General features: G+C 34.5%; 1 protein-coding gene across 1 annotated transcript in view; it reads left to right on the top strand.

The window, feature by feature from the left end:
- Positions 1–25,766, top strand: part of SPATA17 (spermatogenesis associated 17) — a gene marked incomplete at its 5' end in the record, with an annotated part of 83,131 nt that overhangs the window by 5,279 nt on the left and 52,086 nt on the right. The window contains 3 exons of the mRNA XM_009894349.1: positions 3,484–3,534; positions 9,054–9,157; positions 25,434–25,557. Coding sequence (XP_009892651.1) covers positions 3,484–3,534; positions 9,054–9,157; positions 25,434–25,557 — 279 coding nt within the window. The remainder of the gene's footprint in view (positions 1–3,483; positions 3,535–9,053; positions 9,158–25,433; positions 25,558–25,766) is intronic.

The raw sequence follows: 25,766 nt of genomic DNA, 5'->3' as shown, positions 1-25,766 counted from the left end.
TTCAAAATTGTGAAATGTGAGTGGTACTGATGCGGAAAATAACAAAGGCTGAGGCTCATCAGATTGCCTGTCCATATGTGCATCACTACCAGTATTTCATTTGTTACTCCTCTAGTGCCTCTTCCTTTGGTTGTTGAAATACATTAAGTTAAAAAAACCCCACTATTGATGGTGTTTATATGACTAAAGTTATGTGCCTTTCTATATTCTAAATATAGGTGCTTTGGTATAAAGGTTTGTTTCCTAATATTAATCTCAAGCTAAAATTAAGAACTGTGTTCCTATAGTTTTCTTAATAACTTAGTTACATTGGTTGTACTGGATTCTGAAAGTCTTGCATGACTTGCAGGAAAGTATGAATTTTAAAACCAGGTGAACACTGGAACATGAATCAAACTCTACATCACTGTTCCTTTTTACAATATTTCTCAAACTCAAGAAATAACTTGTTAAAGCAAAGGGCATTATAGCATTTCATTGTTATATGAAGCTGGCATGCACGATGACCATATTTTCAGCTCACTTTGGAAATGTTTGCATGCAGTTGAAAAAGTGAATATTTTATGTGATGTAGTTTGACACCACCCACAATAGTAAGCAGCTTTAAATAGTCCCAGTCCAATAAGAATTAGGCAAATGCTTATTTGCTCTCTCTATATATATATTAAAAAAAAGGTGCCTGTTCCCAACTTAGGCCATGCGTTGGTTCCTTCTCTCAATCTACTCTCAATCAAATTTCTGATTCTCCTTTGAATTTGTCACTTTGTATTAAAAAGAAAACACCAATCAGGATCAGATAACATTTGGAGGTGATCCCCAAACGTGCTTTTAAACAGAAAAGGAGAAAGTAGTACAACAGTTTATACGAAAAAGGCTTCAAATATATATATATATATTTTGGAATCATAGACCTAAAGTGAACTGGTTGGGAGACCTGTATATTAACATCAGAGACAAATACAAAGACTTCACGGTTTGGAAGTGGAGGTGGTGCGTGTAGGTGAGATGGCAAGGTAATTCTTTCCAGGGAGACAATCATGCAGTGTCACTTTGAAATTCGCACCCAGTGCAATAATGAGAGGCAATGCAATGGGCACAAGCTGAGATGCAGAAAATTCCGCTTAACCATAAGAAAGAAGTCTTCTCTCCAGATAGGCCCCAGTTCAGGAAAGAATCTTTTGTTTACTGGGAAAGCGCATAAATATAGACTTGGGTTGAAGCACTAAATTATGGGTATGCTTTTGCGAATAGGGATGAACACATTCACCATCACTTGTAATAGCAGAACTAGTACGTATTATTCTAATCAGGATTAGAAAAGAGAAAGCAAATCCATTTGCAAAAGAACCTAGATGGTGACACAGGCTTTGGCTTTTGGCACAAGGATAAGGTTGTAAGGCAGTTATATGAGCAATTCTGCATTTGGCTGACTTGTGATTTAGAACAAAGTTGACTAAAAGCAGAAATCTGTAATTTCCTTTTTATTGTGAGTTACTTTGTTGAGTGGTGGTAGGGTAAGGCCTGGATTTCTCACACCTAAGTGAGTTATGCAAGTTAGAACCCTAATTGCCATGGACTATCTCTGTAAACAGACATAGCTGCAGTTGCAGAGCTCTTCAATACTTTGCCAAGCTCAGAGGGAAAGTGGTCCCACTGTCTTTCAGTATTGATGATATAAAGGTGATAATGATGTTAGGTCTCCAATCTAGGTTCTTCAGTGAAATGGGATGGATTCAGACCTAAGTGCTCACAGCCTTCAAACATGAGAAGAATAAACAAAAAGGTGTGAGATTGTTTAATTTAATCAGTGATGGACAGAAATCTGATGATTATTTTAAGCTTAGAAATTTCCATTAAAAATGTACTTTACATATTTGGTGGTACAGCAACTCTTACATTCCCTTCCCAAAAAGAAAAGATGAGCTGCAAAGCAAAATTATATCAATTCAATTGAACAGTTTAGGAATATACTTAGACCTACCAACTGTTATTTCATTCTAATATTAGCTATCTACAGTTAGTATCACTCAGAAAACATTTATGGAGACAAAACAGATAGAGTCCACTATTGATTGTAATTCATACCTTTGGGGTAGAGGTTCCCTCAAATATGTATATGTATATGTGTGTGCGTATACTTCTACACATATACGTGAAACTTTTTTGAAATTTAGCAGTCCTGCATTTTTCTTTCATATAAGAAATATCTTTTCTACTGTTTCCATTATTAGTAGATTGGTATGATATTAAAGGGAGCATTTAAAATGCACCTTAATTAAACTGCAGGAATTATGCCTTGCTTAATGTAATGAAGAAAGAGAATTTAAAATGAAGTAGCATCATTGTGTTCATTTGTAAATAACATATTGCAGCCAACTGTTTCTTAATTGCCCAGACTGTTGATAAATAATCCAGTCCTGCTGCTCTCCACAGACAATTTGCTTTGGATCAGACTAGGCAATTCAAATAACACTAATTACAGTGAAACCCTTTTATAGTGAATTCCTGTTTGCCATGGGGGAGAAAATCACTATATCAGGGGAAAGCACTTTTGCCTTTGATTTGTGTCTAAAACATGAGAAACACATAAAAGCTGCATGTTGTGCTAAATAAAGGACATACTTTTGCATTCAAAGTACTTATATTTTACTTTTTATGATACAATTGTGAATTATGTTCATTTTGCATTTGTAATTAGAGGGCGGAACAGATGTGAAAGCTTAGTTTAAAGTGATGTATCCATTAAAATAACCTATGCTGCCAAGTGATTGCTTAGTATAATAGGGGATTCGTTCACTATGAGAGGAATTCTACTTTATTGGAAGGAAACCAGGACTTCAGGAAATGTTTTCTATATCAGGGGATTCACTGTAACATGGTATCATTGTATTTATGATTTTATGATGTTAAAATGAATATTAAATGAAACAAAATTCCCAAGGATTACTCGGGAGGCAGCTAAGTACATAACATTTAGTACAGATGGTTGGAAGGCACAATTTTGCTCCATCACTGCATCCGTATCCTTGAACGATTTCGACTGAAGACAGCATTTCTTTGAATTTTTCATTAAACCAGACGTCTTGAAATATGAATTCCTTTTATGTTTCTGTGAGTTTTGGCTAAAAGAACCCCAGTGAATAAATCATACAATACTACGTGTCACCAGCACTTGTGAATATTTCTGCTTTGTTATTCTACTCTCAGTAGAGCACCATTGATTATCAAACTCAGCGGAGAGCATTTTATGATCATATATCTCCATTAGCTCCTAGTTTGACTACCATAGATTTTTCTGGTTAAGCCTGCATTATGTATTAGGAAGCCTATCTCTTCAATACAAAGTTTGATTTTGTTCTCTCTAAGCCTAGAACTCTTATTATGTATTATGTATAAAGATTCTTATCTTTTATATGTAAAAATAGGAGCACTGTCTTTGTGTAACTGAAATATATGCTATCTTTTTTTTTCCTTGATTCACAGACAGCATATTTTATTATGAAGATGAATTTCTACAATGAAATGGCTGTCAGGGTAAATATTTCTTCACTTGTTAAACAAATGAAAAGTCAATTGTGCTCCGAATTTGCTTTTAATAAAATGAGCAAACCAGAATAATATACACTTGATTGATATGCTGATGGCAACAGCGGGAAATAGTACATAGTTAAAAATTAAAGTTTCACTCAGTAGTCTGGGTTGTATTTGAAAACTGTAGCTGAATTTAAGGCATCTGCATATGTCTTGCCCCATTTAAATGTTCATCGTACCTTACTGTATATGATACTGATAAAATCCTCAAACATTCTATCTGCGAGTGTTCTTACAAATGTAGACATGTATTTACAATTCTGATAAACTATAGGGCTTTTATGTTCATTGATGTGTCTGTGCTTTTCTTCTGTTAAAACACGACATTTGATGTAGTGAATCTCAAAAGAGTTACTCAGAGAGCACAGGACAATTTCATTGCCTAAACGTAGAGGCGGAACTGCACTGATTTCATTGATGATCTTACGAGTGAATTTTGGTAGATGAAGAAGAGTATAAACAGTCCTTGCACTTTATTAAATATACAGCAAATGAATTTATGGGGAAAACTGCAAAATATATTTAACTAGAAATTAGCTTTTTTTCCCCCTGAACTTTGGAGCTGCAGTTAAACAAATATGTAAAACAAACATGGGAAGGACATGACATAATTCTTGGGATGAAATCTTTTTATCTTACCTAATTCTTTTATTTTGTGGAATAAACCTGCTTTACTTTAGAGGCCTATATCTTTTTAGGCAAGGCATCTTACCTTTTGAATTCTACCAAATGTAGGAATGTGGTGGGGATGGAGAGTAACCCAAAGAAACTCCTGTAGAGTAGGAAGATTCTCAGAATAGATTTGAATTTTGTGGCTTTTCTGATTCCAGAGTAACTCAGACTCAAGAGGTATGTTCCCATCAAGTTTTTGACTTAGTGCTGATTTTCTCAAAGGCACAAAAGAAAATGTTATATTTGGTGCATGTTAGAGAGCTGAAGACATTTAACAGCAATCTAATTCCGAAGAAATGTGCTTTTTTTGGTTTTAGGTTATTTCTTAGCTAGTCTGAAAGTGTTCCACAGTGGATAAATGCTGTATACTCATGCAGCTGAAATCAGTGAAAAAAACACAAGATGCAAGCCAGCTCTTAAAAGTTGGCTGTGTAATTTTAGAAGGCATTTGAAGACCAAATTTCAGAGGTAATTATGTATTCTAGTCAAATGGAGTTTTGCATTTGGTCTTTCATTTTTAAAAGAAATTGAATGTGTTCCCATTCATTTGTAATGGAAATATAATGTTGAATCATTAGGTGATATAAATCTTCAAAGTACCATTTTTTCAGTCATGTCTTTTTATTTAATGGAAATTTAAGTCAGTAGAAAACAATAGAACAGATCTTTATTTAGTTGCAAATGTCAGAATCCAGTTCTCCTCTAACTAAATCTTGTGCAGCCATATCTGCAGAGCAGATTTAAAATGCTACCATTTTGAAACACTGAATGTTTTTTTTTGCTGTCATCTTTTTTTTTTTTTTTTTAAGAGCTAACTAAGGTCCAGGGCAATAGAGAATAAGGCCTGTTGAGTTTCTGCACAGAAGATACGTGGTCAGTCTTTAGGTTTCCTGAGCCAACAGTTCCTCTATTCACACAGTGAGCTTGATTCATGATTAATATACTTCACTGTTCTGAAAATACAACAATAAGTGCATACATTTTTTCTGTTTAATCACTTAGTTTTGCCTCATAGTATTGTTAAAATATATATTTCAATTTATAGTCACTGATTAGAAAGGCACTTTAGATTTTGGTAATTGAAGTATCATTGAGGGCATACACATGCTCATAGTTTCAAAATCAGTCTGCATCTCTGTCTCCCTGGGTTGCATTTAGTTGTAAGCAGAACTATCAGTTTCACCTTTTCAAATTAAATCAGAGAACTTGTTTTAATCAATTTCAGTTTTGAGTACTAGGTCAGAATATGATTCTGTCCCTTAAAAGATTTAAGGTTGCTATAAATTTTCAGCAACAAAAGTAATCCTGTGGAAAAAAATATTTCCATGAGCAGATGGCTTTTGATATATCAAGGTTTTGCCATTTGTTTTAGTGCTTAAAATAAACATTATTTATAAGACCACTTACATTTTGATGTTACTTAATGAGGAATATGCATCATTGATTTGACTAGCTTAAGAGGTCATTTAGAACTTGCCCGTTAACAAGCTGTAATCTGCTGAGCACACAATGACTTTGTTTAAAATTATCTGTTCAGTGCTGATCAATGACAATAATTGTTTTGTACCAATCACTGTTGAAACTTGCTAATTACTTTGAAGGGCATACACACTTGTCTCTTTTTTTTGAAGAATTTTTTAACCATTCACCTTGGAATTAAAAAGAATTATAGTCGTAACATGTTATACTTCCTTATAAAAGCAAACATTTAGAACTTTCACGTTGAAAATATGAGCATCATCAGAAGCTTTGTGTAAAATGTTCTTTTCCAAAAAGGTTAGTCTTCAGTTTTGTGATCTCTGATGTATAGAAATCTAGCATAAAATAATTTGAGACGTAATGCAGTTTTTCTTACTTATGTTTCATTCACTTGAAATCAGTGAGCTCATTCTGAACAGAAAGTGGTGTAAATAAAGGTAGAATGCAGCATCTAATTGGTACACTGAGCCCATTGGAAATAATTATAGCTTTATACAATTTGAGTCTTTTGTCTTTCAGTTTGAGTTTTGATCCTTTAACCCAGAAATATCCAGTTCTGCATTTATAACTGTGAGGTGAAGACTGTCAGAAAGAGTTTCAAAGGGACCATAATCCTGCATTAATGAGCACAGAGCTATATGGGAGCCAAGTTGCTCTTGTTGAGAAATTTTGAAGCCAAACAGAAAAACAAAGCTCAGATCCTTATTCACATACAAAGGATTTTGCTTAATCCCAGATCTCTGAAGACATACTCATTCTTTGCTCTTTCTCTATCCCTTTTTAACCCAGTAAGCTTGTGTATGAGAAAGTGGAGTTGCAAAGAGTATGAAATTTACTATCACCTAGTGCAAAGAAGCATATCTAGTGCTTAACCTTTCTTGTTACCGTGTTCAGCTGCTCACATAACTATTATTTATTCATATTATAACAAAGTCTAGAAGTCCAAACCCTTTTTATTCAAAAAACCCCAAACAACAGCACGTAGGTAAAAGAAAATACCAACTTTTCTAATCAGTTCTGAGTCTCATTTGAGAAGAGAGGAAAATACATGGTGATGCACAAGGGGGAAATAGGAGAGTGTACTAACACTAAAAGTGAATATTCTCTTATTCCTACTAGCTTTAGTGCATCATTTTATTTTCTTGGTGACACATCACTCTCAGACTTTCTGAAAGCTTTATTGTGATACCTATTCTCTTGTTAAATTTCAAATACAGAGATAATCACAACTGTACCACAAGGTACCATCAGTTGAGTCTGAATACTAGTTTTTACTTTAAAGAACAGCATTTTGGCTTTTGTGATTGCAAAATATTACCAAAGACAAAATATGAAAATGTGCAACCCTGCCTTAGTTGGTCTGCTTGTAGATGGCTCCAGTGTGTTTGTGTTTCCAGTTCAGGAAACGGCAGGAGGTGGACAATTGCAATAACTTCTGTCAGTTATCATGATGATAAAGAATTGGACTGCAATAGAACTGGAAGGAGTAGAGGGGATTTTGCCTATTACTGAAGAGCACTCCCAGAACTTGATGATACAGACTCTGAAGTCACTGAGTGCAAAGGTTGATTGATAGTATGGGCAATGGGCAGATTTTTTTCCCTTGCATTCTTCATGAATCAAACACAACAAAACATGACATTTTTTTCCTTTCTTTTTTTTTTTTTTTTTTTTTTTTTACATGCTTCTTTGGAATAAGAGATAGGGTAAAGAAAAAACGCCAAAACAAACACATGGATTTCACTCCACTAACCAAGTCATACCTTAGTTCTGGAAAGAGAAGGGTTGGTGTAAAGGAAAAATAAAGAAAAAAACATTCCCTGCAGATAAACTGAAGAGTTTAAGTTCTTGAAAAGTCTAGTAGCTAGAGGCCCACAGCAAAAGGAGAGCTCTTATCCAATTACAGCACTTTGTGAAGGTGAGCAGCGTCTCCCCTTAGAGTTGCTTCTGGATCATAAGACCTCAGTCATCTTGATTTTTTAATGTAGATTCTGTCTTTTGGCTGTTACATCTCTCAAGATTTCAAAGCTGTAAAGGTCAAAGTGGTGGAAGTTGGAGCAGCAGTGAAGGTAATGCAGATTAGAAGATAGAAATTGGGAGTTTAATTTAGAAACACTGAGAAAAAAAGGAGACAAAATGCATGGAAGGAAGTAAAGAATATTTTGCAGCAAGATAAATAAGTTCAAGCATGGAATAATGTAGAGAAAGAGGAACTAGACACTGAGAACAGAGGAAAAGATCATCTATCTGTGTTTCAGATGTATTGATCTAGAATACACTGACCTTTTATGGGAAAGAAAATGAGGAGTGAGAGCTGCCCTCAACATGACTGAATGGAGCCAGTTACGTCTTCTACCTGTACATGTCGTAGCATAGGGATAAGTATGTCTAACCAAATGGCAGTACTGATAATTTTTTACCTAATTAATAATTACTTTCCCTTCCCACAAAATAGATAGCCAGTAAACCTGTATTGATTTCAGAAACATCACAATTAGAATTTTTAATTATCAGAGGTTTAAGCTGTTTTGTTGAAATAACTTCTTGGGCAGTCAGGATAGACTTCTTCCCCCCCCCCCCCTTTTTTTTTTTTTAATTGATGCTTTTTAAAATGCACCAAAATATGAATCCTTTCTGGTGGAGGATGCTACCTAATTTCTATTCTTAATACACCTTTAGGACTAGCTACAGATAAAGAGGCTTCCTTTTCCAGTTTAAGCTTTATCTGTCATGCAGAAGGAATAGTGTTTTGTGAGAAGGTTATAACTAGTGTGCAACAAATAGACATGCATCATCTTACATTGGAGATGAAAGAACTGCAAATGCTAAATGGTGTTTCCAGGAAGTCTGATTCGTTGAGTTACTGGGAAGGCTTCTATTCAGCTTAGATTATATCCAGAGTACAAAGGTGAGAGTATAGCAGACGATATTGGTGAGGTAGTGACTCAGTAAGGAAAGAATGTTGTACCTGAGAAAATGCACCACTTCTGTTGCTTGTTTTTTAGCGTTCTTACATAAAGCAATGCCACTGGCAGTAGCAGACACTTCTTTTCATTGCCACACTCCAATATAAACAGTGGTTTGAAGCTTGACATTATTTTTTTAATGTTGGCATTTAATAGGAAATTCATATCACCATTTAACTACAATATGTTACATCCTACCCTCATTTTCTTCATTGAAACATACTGGTGCTTCTACTTGATACCACTTTTAAGGAAACCATGTAATTTGGGAAATACAGCAGATATGTCATATCTTTTGGTAACTTTTGATTTGAAATATACTAAGCAAATTTTTATTTCCTCTAGATTCAGAAAAGATGGCGAGGCTATTATATTCGGAAATATATCCATAATTATTATGCACTGAAAAAATACCTGGAAGCCATTTCTGTGAATAACGAGATTGTCAGGTAAAGATAAAAACTCCATGTGGTAAAGCATTCATTTCCTCTTCTTTCATTTGTAAAAAGTTTATGGCACTGTTTAAACTATTTCTTTGAGTGTAGGGTCCTCTCCATTATCAAAAATATGTATATATGTATCAGTCATGATTCTCGTTATGCTAAGCCTGTGCATGTTGTGCCACATCCTGTTCTCATCTACACTGTTATGAATCCAAAATAATTTCTTTGAATTAATTAGTCATACTCTGGTTTTATACCAGTTTAATAAAACCAAATTTGTCTCTTCACCTATGCTCAGAACTCATAGATTGTTATGACCTAAATATGCTTTGAAAATTGATTATTGACAATAAATGAAAGTGCAGATTTGGCTGTAAGTTACATGCATGAACCACACTATGACTATTAATTGTGAAATATACTGGAGTGGACATAGCGAAGCAGACTCTTTTCATAGTTACGGAAGAGATTAATTCACCTGTTAGATTTCTGGCTAGAATTGTTGTCGCTGTGTGTTCCTACTGTATTTCTCCTATCCATCCCTTGTCTTTCCCTGTATTTAAGTTGAAAGCTCTCTAAACTAGAGGCAATTATTTCCCTCTAGCACATTTGATGTCCTGATCCATGACTATTTCTTCAGATAACGGTGGAAACAACAGACAAAATAATGGGTGACCATGATCATTACTTTCTTATTGTAAGTGAAAGCATGTTGGACAAAATCCGTCCAGTTTTTGCTGTTCAGAAACCCTGAGACAAATCTTTGCCTCCTGAAGCATAGAAATATAAGGAAGCCTAGTGAAAAAGTATTTCTGGAAGTCTTCTCTAGATCACGTGGCAAAATCAATTTAGCAAGGAGACTGTTGGAGAAAACAGCATATGCAAGTTATATATGAAAAAAAAGGATTATCCAACTTTTTTGAAGGCAGCTTATTAATGTATATTATTTTTCCACAATTATAGCTGATGCTACATCCTCTTTGTCAAAGAATTGTAACTCGTGTATTATGGTGTTACATACAATGAAAAATACTGATGACTGCCTACCTCTAATCTCTCATTACTATTCATTTAAATATATTCTGTGTAGAAAGTTAGATCGTAACTCAGCAAAGCCAGACTTAAAAAATCTGTCATCTCTTCAACTGTACTCTTGTGTTCTGAAATCCTTGAAATGCATTCTCTTCTTGAAAAGGTAGAATCCTAGGAAGACTAGACCAAATCTTGGAAAGTAAATGAAGCCATCATTTTCTGGTCTGAAATGAATATAACTGGATGAACTGCAGAGACACAACCTGCTTTTTTGTTCATAATAGTTCTATCACGCATCTCCATTCTCTGCCTAAACCTGGAAGAAGGCTCATAACCTGTCAGATTGACATTTGATGTGTGTGAACAAATCAAGATAGCAAGTGGTATTCCCATTGTACTGAACACAGATTGATGGGAACTTTGTATTTTATTTCCCCACCCCCCAATAGATCTCTGCTGGGTACATCTAACTTTGGAGGACTACAAAAATATTCGTCTTTCAGTACTTTAACAGTTTAATCAAATTCCTTAGTATTTGTTCCAGGTCATTAAAAACCATAAAGCCTGTGCATTGATTAGGTATTTTAATCAAGAAACACTTTTGCGCTGTTCCTCTTTAACAGGTAAGGTGAACAATATGACTTCAGGTACATAAAACTGCATCAAAGTTGGTCTGTGTGATCTCTTACCTGGCAACTGATATATTGATATTCTGCTAAGTTCTGTCTTCCAGAGTTCACAGAAATATATGTATTTCAGGTTAAAAATCCCATCTTTCAGATTAAAAAAAATTAAAAATGAATTTTTGAGTGAATTTGGTCAAATGGATCGTATTGTTTCTGTTTTAAAAATGCATCAGTTCTCAAGTGCAATCCAGAGTCACTGCAGTAATCTCTTCACTGGGGTACATTTGAAAACTAATATGTATATTATCTTCAACATTCTTATGAAATCTAACAGATGTTTAGCGAAGATCGGGTGTAGGCCCTCAGCCAAACAGATTTTTCCTGTCGTTGGGCTAAGTTGTTGCCAACTACTTTGGCCCCAAGGTGGCCCATCGTGTTTCTTATGAGGAATACTGAACAAGGCGGAGGAGAGATTCTTTGTGTATTTTCATCAGCCATCATATCAAATATGGAAGAGTATAACCTCATCGTTCATAAATATTTTTGTGTATATAAAATTATTGCAGATATTCATTGTAAAAAACACCAGAAACTGTCTGAAATTTAAGGACTGCAATTATGAAATGGCTGGGGTTTATTCCAGCACCAGCATTATGGAAATTTACATGTTGGTGGACAGCGCCACTAATATACTTGTGCACTCAGATTAGGCTGGCTTTGAGCGTTTCACTTCTCTACAACACCACAAAAAAACACAGCATGATACATGAAGTTATGCATTTTTTCTTATTTGTCTTATAGTTATATTCATCAGAATATATGCGTTCTTGCGGTATAAGGGCAAGTAAAAAAACAAGTTTCTCCTCAAATAGTTATAGAACCACAGTAAAACAGAGACTGATTTTAGGAACTACAGAGTGGTATAAGTCTCCACTCCACCTTGAAAAAGAAACCAAAACCACCAAACAAAATGCAGACTAGAAGTTTATAATTTCAAAAGTTTTTTTAAACTGTGTTCTTTCTGAATTATGACGTAATTCTAAACTGAACTACAATATATTGTTCTGTCTTATCTTCTCAAATAATGCTGACAGTTTTTATTTATCAACAATTATATGAAATCACGTTGCAAGTCCTTCCGAGATATGTTTTTACCTCTTGGTCCAGAACCAGGGGCTGTGCCTAATTTTCTCCTCTTTCATTAAGGAGGAGCCTGTATCGAATTACCACTCACTTGTTTCTAAGAGAATCTTCAGAGGAAGTTGCCATAAAACTTTGGACATTCTGTTACTTTCTTATAAGAGTATCTTATAAGAGTTATTGAACAAAGTTTGTTTCCTTCTCTGTCCTCCTTCAACCTCTTTTTTTTTTTTTTTTCAAAATACAGGACACTTCGCTTGCTAAGGGGTTTTCTCAACCAGTAGCCACATCTTTACCATTCAGCCTTAATACAAAGCGTCCTTATTTAATAGCTGCCCTCATTTAGTAGCCAGACCTTTATCATTTATCTTTACTGTGAAAACCCCAGGAGAAAGTAAACTTAATAGAAGCTGCCCCAGTTTAAAGCCATAGAGGGATGTAATTAAGTTTAACAGAAATTGATTTAACAGAAATTGACCTAAAATATAATTAAATAATAATAGTCATGTTATGTGTGAGTTTGCACTCACTTAACAGACTGCTTATCCTAACTTAAGGCACTGGTTTTGTATGAACTGAAGATAACTGTCGGCTTTAGCTCCCAGACTGGCTGAAGAGTGGGTGGGTCTTCCTCCAGCATTCCCATTACTTCCCACCGCTACGGAACCAATTGGTGTGATGGCTGCTGGTGTTTTCAATAGAGTCCCTGGTAGTTGAGTTGAGAAGTGATTCGAAGAATCTCTGGACAGATGGAAAGGAATGAATTTGAACCCTGAACTCTGTCTGCATAAAGGCATAGTCAGATTTTTCTTGACATTTGTGCAGTTTAGCTTCAGTGTAATGGTGAAATGAGTTCATTAGTCCTGAATTCTGTTTTGCCTACAAGATTTAGGAAGTTCTAAACCAACCAAATTGGAAACATGTTCTTAAATATTTATTTTCCAAAATCTTGGTATTTAGAATTTAGTAATAAGTCTTCATCTATAGCATCCATTTGTATTTAAATGAATACTAACACATACTGTATTCTATCTGAATACGGATTAGTTGGGTGGTTGCATATATAAATACAAGCATTAAAATAAATTCCATTACTTCTCAGTGAAGCTAGTGTATTTAATTTTAAGGGAAAATACCTTGTTTTGAAACATTCTTAAAGCTGCATTTAACATCTCTAAGAGCTGGCAAAATGGTTACAAGGGGAAATATGCCAAAAGCAATTAGCATAGGCTATAACTCCATATGATGCATTAGAATTTTGTTTTATGTGAAACGGTTTCCAATCCATGATAAGCAAATGGACATCACTTCACATAAATTAGCATGCTGGTGGCATTATATCAGAAGAATTTATGGATGACATCAGTTGCCCAACTGTGTGATTAACATGCAGTTCTTTGACTAAGGTTATCTACACACTGGCCTCTAAACTACAGTAAAGCAACTTTGCTATATGTCAGGTGTGCAACTAGAGATAAGATTTTGGGATGCAGTGCTCCATTTACTGATGAATGGCACCATTTAAATTTTTCCCTAGGCACAGACCTCAGTAAGATAGTAGTATCAGAAAACTAACAAAGCAGTGGCAAAGTACTGGTTTTGGGGATCTTGTGTAATCAAGGAAGGTAGTTTAGCATTCTTGGCTATTGAATAAACAGTGACTTAAAGGTAGCAAACTAAGACCTGAGTCTAGCTTTAGAAAGCATCATAGTATATGTAAACACTGCTATGATTATAAATTGTGAATTTCACACACTTAGAGGATTGACACCAAATTCTCCTTTCCATTGTTGTTTGCTTTAGTAGTGAAAAAGCCTTGAGAGTGGCCCTGAAGGGTGTAACTTTCATCCAAGTTTGACTAGCTGTTCTATCAGCAGATTTAATATCATAGTCATCATTAAAGCTTTTTGGTCTTCAAGAAGTGTCAGGGAAATAGATAATGCAAAGAGGTAAAAATCACTTCCTTGGCAATATGTATATTCACAAATCCTTTGTGTAGTCTGATTTTTTATAATCTTAATGAACAGTGAAATACAGTACTGTTACATGTTGCTGGTGATATAATCCAATGTTTAGCTTTTCTGCAAATATGCCTGAGCATGTACTACTGAAAAGAGAAAGAGTATCTAGCTTATTCTTGATTAATAGAGCATCAGTGAGGTCTATTTACTTTTAAAATGACAAGTACTTTGCTTCTTAAAACTTTTGAGGTATCACTATTTTCCATGAAGTGGGCTTGAAAAATCATCTGTTGTCGTAGTAATATGAGGAGAACTTGCTCAGCCTCCATCTGTCTGTTGCTTTCTGATAAAGATAAGTCCAGGTGCTGGCCATTTTCTCAAGTGGCAAAGTGTTTTGAAGAATGTATATATTGTCTTATAATTCAATTAAAATGTTCCTCCTCATTGACTGCAGAAGCAATTGATTCTGTAGTCTATTTTCAATTAGTGTCAAACCCTTTCAGACAGCTCCTTGGAATTCTTGCAACAATAAAAAACTCATTTTTGTAATGTTGTCTTTCACTTGATGTTTAATTAACGAATTTATCTTCAACCCATCTTCTTTTCCTTGTCTTCAAAGATATCCAGAGGAAATACATTACGCTTTTTAACTTATTTACTGTACTTAGAATTTTCTGAATGTAAACTTACCCTGTCAGCTTTCCTTGGGAGCCATAGAAATAGAGACAAGTGCCAAATATGCTTTCTTATACTTAAATATTAATTTTAAGTGGTAGGGCACATAATATGAGACATCTATGCCTTTTACAGAGGATTTTAGCTATAATTGCAAGAACTTGTAGGAAACTCAGAATTGTAATCCACTGAGGCTCCCAGAGTACTTCCATAGCTACAAAGCTGATGCTAAGATGAATAAGAGAAAAAAAGAAAGAGTCATTTGATTCTTCTCTGTGATTTGACCTAGTTTCCATTGAACAATATTAAGATGCTTATATTAACTTCAGTGGGAGTTAGACCAGAGAAAAGCTTTAAAATGATACATTTTAAAAAGACTCATGTATGGTTAAAATACTCTCTACAGCCATGTATTTTGTGGTGGCTGTTCCTTCTTAAACATGTTGTCCATAAATCCATCTTTCTTCACAGATTCCAAGCATGAAATCCCTCTTTGACAAGTCAGTCCATTTTTAGGCTCTTTGCCTACCTTTATACATATTAACACAGTTTCATTTACATATATGCTTTTATACAGCATATGTGTTTATATACGTACAGGCTTTTAATAATGCATTTTGGAAAACAGGACATTTTAGATGGACTTTTTGTCTCTTCAGTTTGATCATGAAATTGAAATGAACTAGCTAAAGTTATAGAGCAGGCAATACCCCGTTTTAACTCCATAGCAAAGCACTTTCTGAATGCGGTGAGGTTAAGGTAGGAACCATTATGATTACACAGTAAGCTGAATTTCCATTGCTGATTCAGCCTCATGTGCCTTATGCTATTCATGTCTCTCTTGAGCAAGTGGTGAAGGCAGTCCTACCATGTTTTTAGCTAGTTCTGTGTAATATAGATCAAGTTTGGAGATAAACATGAATAACGTAAGTAATATAAGTAACTTGTTAGACTGTAGTCTTTAAAAATATGAAGGCTGTATTTTCTCAGGTATTTTTGTATAGCACTAAACACACCATTTGGAGTAACATTAAGCTTTATTTCTCTTCTATCCAAAGGAAAATTTTTAATCTGAGTGTAGAAAGAAATTGAGATCCTGGCATTCACTCGTTGGACCACATAGTGTGTGGTGTAGCTGATTACTTTTGGTGAAGGTAGAGTAAAATAGGTGTGACAACATAGTATTGTAGAATAATTATAGTTTTATACCTGTGAGCTTTGAAGGCACTGTAGTGTCTGGATAGATTTTTTATTTTGAAATAGGTCTGTAAGAATTACTGACAGCTCATAAAACATTTTCTGCGGACAAAGACCGACTAATGTTAGCATTTCATATTGTTTTATATAGACAGACTTCACAGTCTTATATTTTGGCTGAAGTAGGCTCTTCACTGTAAAATAAGTAGGAAAGGGGAAGAGGTACAGTTTCATTAAGCTCTAACATATCATTGACTGTCAGGTAGGTCTTGTTATGCTGTCCATCCTCATTTAACTATCCCACAAGATCTCTTAATGAAGTTAAGCCCCAAGTTCACTCCAGTAATTCTGTGGCAAGAGTTTGTGCAATGTAACAATTCATCACTTGTCAGGAAGGCACTTTTAGTTTATACATTTAATAAGGGCATCCTCTAGCTTGGTTAATTAGAAGTGAACAGTTTGCATATTTACTAAATGCGGAGTGTCATTGCCACCACGGCCTATTGCCTACATGAATTATTTCTCTATCTGCAATAAACAGCTGGGTAATTATTACTGCCATAATCAGATAAATTCCCTCTGTAAGGCTTTTCTTACATGGCAATTCTTTGAACTCATCCAAAGCTGAACAAAATTTATGAACTCCAGCAGCTAGGCCACTTTTTCATACTGTAGTGTCCCTGTTCCCTATTTCAAGGACATGTAGAGTATCATAAATATTGTGTAAATTAGGAGGATAAATATGATTACCTAAAGATTACATATTAATAAACTTGATTTTCAAAATATAATTTTCAGGTTGTAACTGATTAAATTATAGCAGTTCTGGTTTTATCTAATTGTAGAGACATGACAGGTCATCTATATACAGGCTATACTAGGTTATCAGGGAAGAGCTCTACTGTTTGAAGACTAAAGACTCATGGAAAAGTATATAAATATTTTTCATGTGCCATTTGGAGAACTAGGCATTTCGGCTGTTTAGGTCATTAGAAGTATGACAAATTTTATGGGCCATTTACTCAACTTACTTAAAGCAGTTCTTTTGTCATTAAAACAAGGTGATGGTTCTTTTTAGTGTGTAATTTTCACTTTAATAATGAAGCATAAAATTTAAATGTAGGAATTTATGTGTTACATTAGAAAATTAGATATTTCTTTTATTTGTAGAAGCAATTTGTATACAAATGTTTATGTAACTAAGCTTGCTCTATACTATCCAAATATTCCCAGGTCATGTGTGAAAGAAAATCAAAGGACGTGTCAATTTCTTTTTTAATTAATGCACAATGTCCATTTGATTTAACACGACACTTTTTTTATCATAATGTAAGATACTGTGTCTGAGTGCAACTAGAAGATAGATCACATACTTCATATCTCCTTATTAAATAAGTAGTATATCTCACAATTCAACAAAATACTCAGAGATATCAGGAATTTTAATCAAGACCAAACTAAGTAAGGTGGTTTTTGGCACTGCCTTACCCAATGGAAGGCTTTTGAGGCTAGACTGCCTTTCTCATTTCCCATTTATGTGCAAGAAACAGAGACTGCAGTGGTGAAGACCTTTAAAAAGAGCCACACCAAAGTTGTGTTTTGTTATTAGAAGTGTGGTATATACGCTTTGCATTTTTGCAAGTTCATGATCTGATTTTCGACTGAGGATGTGAAGGCTTAATGATCTTTTTTGACATTTCAGATTTTTTTATGGTGGAAAATTATTTTCCTTCTCTTTATATTGGTACATCTTATAATATCCCATGAAGTGTCATAGAATTGCATGAGATGCAAAGCAGTATACAGTCTCTCATAATAACTTTTTTTTGTTTTGTTTTAGAAGAAAAATGTCCAAAATGAAAAAAAGGGATTAAAAAAAACCCTCATAATTAAATCTTGGCTAATTATTTTTGGATTTTCTAGATCATTATAAATAGACCCTTCTGTTATCTAGGAAGAGTTAGTTCTCTTAGGTACTCACTCAGAGAAGAAAACAGAAGAACTAATAGTCTTCTATTTTTAAAGTCAGGAACAGTAATGAAGAATAACAAAAAAGTGGGATTATTTTTTGTGGTAGTGATGCTTAAAATAATGCTATTGTGAATCAGATAGTCTAGTCTGACTTCAGATCTATCACCAGTATCATATCTATCAATAACAAATTTATAACAATATCTGTAAAAAGCCCATTAAACTTTGACTGAACAATGATTTAAGAGCATCAAAAGATAGAAAATACCCTTTTTATTCTACTCCAGGAGTTAACTACCTTTGGTGTTCAAAGTATGTCCCGTATTTACCCATTTAAATAGTTTCATTTTATCTTTGAACCACTGCTTCTTGTCATATCCTCCTCGACTAGACTGAAAACTCCTTTAATATTCAGAAGTCATACACTAATCTAGCCACCTTTTAGTATTCTTTGTGCTAAACATAAACAATGGGGGTCATTGCAAGATGTTATCTCTCTGCTTAAAATAATTTTTGTGACCATTTTGGACAGGCTTTCAAACATTCTTTAAAATGCTGTCAGCATCAGAACAGAGTTACAGTTGTCAGTTTATGGTTTTCAGGTTATCAGGCACAGTTATGGTGTATAAGAAGTTGAAAAAATAATTTTTTTTTCCTTCTGATATATTCTCAGCTTATGCATGAATTTATATACCTTTTAATCACAGTATCATAAAAGAACTTCTTCATCTCTATGAATGCTACTCAGAATACCTCCTTTAAAAGCCATAGTTCCTCATACTGCGAGCATGATTTTTTTAAGCTGTGCAAAACTTTTACTTATTATTATCCCCCTTTCAAATTCTTCAAACTCTTCACCTTGTGGGGATAATTACATGAATCCATTAAGTTGTATATCCTTGACAGTGGAGCTAAATCCCAGTGTTTTACCTTGAACTTAGTTCCTACTGCCTTCAAACCAAATCAACACGACACAGTATTTCAAAAAAGCAACATTTTCCACCTTTTTTGTCCAAGTACGCTATTCTTTTCTTCTCCAATTAACTAGCTGATTGCAAAATGTTTACAGCTTCATCTAGCAAACTAATTTGATCTTTCAGGTGCACAGCACCCAAAGTGATGCAGCACTCATTAGCTTACTTGTACTCGGTGTTGGGAGGTCTTGCAACCATCTAGCATTGTGCTTAGTAACTCAAGAAGGGATCTAGTAGTCAGATCAGAAAATTATGTGCTTAGGTATAGACATCAGAACCTCATGTTGGATGTACTCATTAGGCATGTATAATTGGATGCCTAAATACATAATTAAATGTAGTCTGTTTTATATGGTAGAACACAAATTGCAGAGAACAGACTTTAATTCTGGATGTAATTTCTTGCATGCCATACTACAAAATGCCTGACTTTTTTGGATGTTGATTGCCTCAAAGTTTTCAAGACAATAAGAGATAAAGTTTCCTTGCACTTCTGAAAATTGGGATATAGTTGATAATTTCAGTTTGGTAATTAGCCACTGCTGTGAAATTACATACTTACAAATGCTACTGCAGTATTTAAAAATGTATCAGATCTCTCCCAAAATATTTGCATTTGCTATATAAAAAATATACTCGTTTGCCGTGTCTTTCATAACGTTCTATGCTTCATTAAAAATGACGTCATAGATGCTCAAGTGGTAACACCATTCCATGAATATGGAATTTGAGAAAACCATCAAGTTCCATGAAAATCACTATGAATTTGTGAGATCTGGCATTACTTCTCTGCTTTACGTAATGGGTCAATACATAAAAGCTCTCCCTGCCTTGCCACTGTAAAACCTGTTTAATGTGAATAAAGCGTACCATTTTATTTGCAAACGTATGCAGACTTTTATATGAAAGCAAGTAAAAAATGTGAATCAGTCAGTAGACCTCAGTCAAATTGTTTCATAATACCTTGAGAAAGAAAATCAACTTAGCTGATGACCTTTAGAAGTTATAACGTCATGTTTGCTTTCTAAATCACATAATGTTGTATATTGTAAATGTTGCCAAGTACCATATATTAAAGTAAAAGGAATACAGATATGTCTACATTGTCCTGCACTGCAGCAGAGAGATAACAGCTTAAATGAGTTCATTCTAGTACTGGGAACAGCTTAACTGTGGCAAAACATAGCAGTGTGCTTTCCTCTAGTTATTACTGCGCAGATGGTAGCATATATAGTCTTCTGGGAATTGCAGTGCCAAAAGATAACAGATACTTTCACATGACATTCACTAGAAAACTTTCAATGGTATTTGCTGTGGTTACACATGCTCTTTTATATCTTGCTGGAAAAATTAAGAACATGACTGCTCTCTTAGCTGCTTAGCTCTAACACTGTGCTAGAAATGACCACTGCTGCTAAACTGCTATCAGAATAATTTGTATTAGGGCTCTGTTATCCATTCTGGGCCAGATCAGGTTTGTTGTCCCCAAATACTAATTTCACTGTTTAAACTAATCAACCGTGCCGATTTTCCATGAAGGGGTAAATAGCAAACAGACGTGGAGTGAAAGCATTTTTCCTGCTGTGGTTTGCTATATTATTATAGACCTGAGCATAAATAAAGTTGAACCAGTACACTTGGATCCATTTCCTCAGCCAACAGAAGCTTCAGTGTTGTAGTTACTCTTATGCTATGTCCATAATGGGTGGGTTTTACAGTTTAACTAAATTAAAATATTTAAGCTAACAAAACACCATCTTTCAATTCAGACCTTTAAAAAATCATTTTTAACTTCACAGCATTTTGTGCTGCCAATGAGTATGAAGTAAATTCAGCTTAAAGATTTATATACACAAGGGAAAAACATTTGGACCAGTAAGTTTGCATGTGCAGAGAATGGAATAATTTGAAAAGACGATATGTTACCAAAAACGTATGTTTTAAATAGGTGTGAGGAAAAATTCTGTGAGAGTTGTTATTGAAACCTTAATTAGAAGATTCTGTATAATGGATTAGGAAAATACTTCCTTTTTAGTTATAAACTGGCTCTGCAATCAGTATTTTGAAAAGTTGTTGCACTCTCTTGAGTAACTGTGCAGCAGTGGAAATTGGAAGGATAAGAAGGATGCATCAGTCTGTTCTTTCCTATCGTCTGGTACATGCTGTGTCCTGATCTCCTGATCTGCACAAGGTATTCATTCACTGTATGCCCTTCGCCGCTATGTTCATCACATTTCCTACATAGTATATTGATCACATTGTGGACCTTGACAGTTGAACTGGTGTGTCACTTAATTCCATTGGCAGTGTACACTACGTGATTAAGGAAAGACGGGCAGAGTATGTTCTACTATGCACAAAGTATAATGGGATTTTAAGGTCTTGCTGTAAAATTAATAATAATAGAAACTATAGGGTGTTTTTGCATGCCTACACATTACCTTTATTTATTTTAATTTTTTTCATCCTAAGGAGTCATATTGGTTTCCGGTTCACTGTAGTGCAATGATAGAGCAGTACCATTCCTCCAGATTTTGGAGAGTGTCATGATTAATTTGTCGAATGGATTGATGTAAACATTCACATTTAAAATTAGTAAGAATTTTGGACATCCATTTGTGGTAGGTCTCCTAGGCAGTAAGATACCTCATACTACTAATAATGGACTGCCTCTTTGGGCATCTGTTTCGCTGCAACTCGAGATCAAACATTTTGGTCAAGGGATTCTGTCAGGGTGCCCACTGGAGTATACATCATGGTAGAGAGGAGTAAGGGCGTTAAAGAGCTGCTCTGTTCTGCTCAGTAAATCTGTACAGGTTCATTCAAAAATCAGAAAAAGGTCGAGGATGATCAAGCTGTTTGAAGGTACATAGTATGTAGTTTGTATATTCTGTTAAAGCTTTGCCTTTAAAGTACAGAGCTCTCTAAACTATTTTTACATCCTAGGCTAGTCTATACATATATTTCATTTTTTCCCAAATATAATAGATTAAGTCAAATGATATTATGATGGCAGGTCATATTCCATTCTCACCTACAGCAACGTAATGTGAAATCAAGTGGCATGCAGTGGTGTATCAAAAGTATTGTCCCACTAATTTCATTTTCACTTCTATATTCTATATTTGAGCTGGGAGAATGATATATAGTCATGAAGATAAAATCGATTTAGGTTATCTTCTTTTATGCTAAGGCTGTCTGCTGCCTGTGTTGCAGGAATTTTATGATTTAGGGTCTGAACTGTTTAAAATCACAATAGCTTTATCGTCTTTCTGGGTATTTTAGGCAATTATACCGATTATTGATTTTCTCAGATGCCCTTTACTTTGGTTAATATTGTAATGTTATGGTTATCTGGTCAAAGTACCACAGAATGCCAGTGAAAATGCAAACAGAATGCAATAGTTTTTGATAAAGTTCAATAAACGTAGGTCAGTGTGAATTTGTAAAATGATGCGGTTCTATGCAGAATTATTAAAATCTGTATATTGCTGAAATCATCACTTGAAGACCTTTCCAAAAGTGCCAGGAGCGATATTATATGTGTATTTTTAACCTTTATACAGACAGCAGGAGCACTGTCAACCGAATTTGCATCTCATAGCTGGAACCAACACCACTGCCTACTGCATAATGAAATATCAGAATAACAATAAGTTACCTTGTCATATGAAATTTTTTTATTTTCAAACTATATAAAGCAAATCATTTTACCATTAACAAATCAATAGCTACTTCACAGATTTGTTACACAAGTTCATTTTTAATTGTGGGCTTTGAGCACATATGTTGATAATCCTATGCCTATTTTCAGTTACATGACACATTCCCTGTGACAAGGAAAACACACTCTGTTACTGACAGGGGTGTAGGCTGCAAAAGTATGTTGAAAATTATTTGTAACTGCTTAAAAAACCTCAAACTTTTAAATGGATTATTGTACAGCAGTAGTAAGTATGTGTGATAATCAGGAAGGATCATGATAATTTGGATGATAGTACTGTCTAAAGAGGTCATGGATTACATCATTGAATTTCAACAAGTATTTTAGACTTCATTTAATTTCAGCAAATAATGATTATTAATCATTCATTCAAAATAACCTGGTAAATTCAGATTAATGACAATAGGAAACATTTTGCATCCCATTACTGTTACATCTGTAATACAAATGTATATTTTTATCATTATTTGGGATTTTTCATCACCAGTTGTTTTCTAAATAACAAAGCTGCTGTATCCACTGTTGGGAAGAAGTAGATGAGTATATAAGAACATGAATAAACTATAGTAACATGTTGATAGACATTTCATCAGTTATAGATAGCGGTACTAAAGCTGAATAGCAGACTAATCAAAAAGGAACAAGAAATAGTATTAAATATGTAAAACATGGATCATACACTCTGATATTGGAGGTAAAGTGGCATAAAATAACAGAACAAAGTTGATACTATGTGCATTGTCTATTTATTCATTTGTTTATGATTGATTGATCTAGAACAAAGAGTTTCCAAGTAAAAATGCTTATGTGCCTACATGCAGTGACTCTGAAATCTTTACCTTAAGGACAAAGAAAGGTCGCCAATCTCTCCAACTCCTAGTTCTTTGTCAAAAATGGACACAGTTAATGAGGTTTGTTTGGTACAGCACAAATTCTCAGACACAGATAGAGATCCTTTCAATGGAAACAAATTTGTTTGGCTTTACCAGGTTACTTAGCGATTAATAATAGCCTTGAGATGCAGGTCAGAAAGGTCATCGTCCCCGCTTGCCAACGCAATCTAAAATGTGCAGCTAGTCCAGCTCTGCAGGCTTTGAGGCCCCGAAACGCTATGCATAAAGTAAAACAGGCTATTTTCCAACTTCTTTTTTCATATTAATAAGCAATTTTCAAGAGAAGGGTGGCAAAATGGGGGCCATGCCACTCTAAGTAATTCATTTATTTTGCAATTTAATCTTATGTTGGAAAAAAATTACACTGCTGCAAAAGCATAGCATGGTGATTTTTAAACGTCAGTGTGCTTCATAAGTAACCTTGTATGAAATATTGTATTAGCAGCCTTTAACAGTAAACTGCAACAAAAAATATTCCCAGAGATTGGAAGAGACCTATACATCTTTTCTGATCTTTAATTTATTTCCTTTTCATTCTATTTTTTCTTTAACGTTTGAAATAAAACATATTTAATTACTTAATATTTTACTGATTTTAATTGATAAAAACTTGAAAGATGGCATGGAACAAATAAAAATTCTACATTGCAACTTGTATTTAAGAATGTGGTTTCATAGTGTTCATATTTATGAAGCAATTGCTCTTTCACATATTTTGATAAACTAATTTAACATGATAATTAAAATATTGAGAATAAGTCTGAGTCACAATCTTAAAAAAACTTTGAGGAGCAATATGACTTTCCCATGGGATTATTCATATCAGCAAACTTATTCATGTGCATATTTTGACAGGATTTGACCCTTGTCCTACAGTGTCTCATTTGGTACTCATTGGAACTGAGACTATTAATGTGGACCTCTCTAAATAATTTGTTTTGCTGGAATATTTGAATTATCCAGATATGTGAATAGAGTATTTTTCTTTGCTTTTTTTTAAATCATATACACACACGCTTAAAAAAAATAAAGACTAGAATTTACTCACTTAATTAACTTTGAAACCATCTAAATGCTTGACTGAATGTGCTTGGTGTCTTTGGCACACAGGTTAATTTGAACTAGCCATTTTGTAATAACAAAAATAACAAACGTTAATCAAACTAACCTTTTTTACTGGGTCAGAAAAATTCCATACACATGCACTGTGCACAATAGCACGGAATTTTGTTTCTTATAGAACATTAATTCATTCCACTGTTTGCATAATTTATGGCAAGCCTAGGTCTGGGAAAAAAAGCCTTTTGAGGAGAAAATCTACGCCCATTTTCTGTGCATGTTTTCCTCTAAACATTCAGGTAAAATAATGAGTTTGCTCCATTCTTCAAGAGCTGTTATTAGGTACAGTTCCTTATTTCTTTTACGATGAAAGAATTTTCTATGACCTATTGAATACACAGACCCAGCCATTTAGATGACACTATGTGTTTGCAAACCTCTGTCATGCAGTGGCTCATGAGGCAGTTATATTCCTGTTTCTTCTAGTGGCCTGTACCATTGCTATCAGACCACAGTAGAAAGTGACCTGTGCATGAAGCCTAATGTTTGGAAGCTCCTCTTAAGGACATTGCACGCAATAAAAGGTTTACATCCAGTTCTCCTAGCTAAAACGTAAGTGAACAACTTGTGTTTTCAAACCATTTGAAGGAAAATCACTAAATTATAACTTCTGCTTAGGGAAATTCAAACTAAAATGACTCTTAAAGACAAAAAGAAGACATATATGAGTGCCATTTTATCAAGCTATAAAAATATGTAGGTGGACATAGTCTTCAAAAGAGTAAGCAATATGAACTAATATACCGTTCATAGTTCTTATCACTTTAATCCTATTTCTTCACAGTTATACCCATGTACAATCCTGCTGTTGTGGAACTGAATGAACTGTAATTTTGCATTCCAGTGGTGTCAGTATACTGCTAATACACAACAGAAGAACGCTGTGAAGCTGTAAAAGGGTTAAAGTAAAATAAAACATTAGCATGTCTTTTATCATTGTAATATAATTAGCGGACTTATTTTATTACAGGAATGAACTCCAAGAGTACGCAGAAATGAAGGAAAATGAAGAGAAAAGGAAAGACCTAGAAAAGAAAGAAAAGGAAAAGGAATACCAAGCCCGAAAGATGCATTACCTCCTTAGCACTGAGCAGGTTGGTATACCTGTCCCTGACAGCTCATGCAAACCACTTGGGCCCCCAGCCTGACAGAGATAAACTAGCAGGCTGAATGGGACATGACTTGTTGAAAAGATATCACAAAGACACTACTTCGAGTTCAATTTAGTGCTTTTCTATAGGCAAGAGCAGGTACCATGACTATTCTGTGACAGCAGCTTCATAGAGGCAGCATCAGCACTGCT

Source organism: Charadrius vociferus, unplaced genomic scaffold, assembly GCF_000708025.1.
Source record: "Charadrius vociferus isolate BGI_N301 unplaced genomic scaffold, ASM70802v2 scaffold261, whole genome shotgun sequence".
In the NCBI taxonomy this organism is placed as follows: Eukaryota; Metazoa; Chordata; class Aves; order Charadriiformes; family Charadriidae; genus Charadrius; species Charadrius vociferus.
The sequence above is the reverse complement of the archived record's forward strand: the minus strand, read 5'-3'. Positions and strand labels throughout refer to the sequence as shown.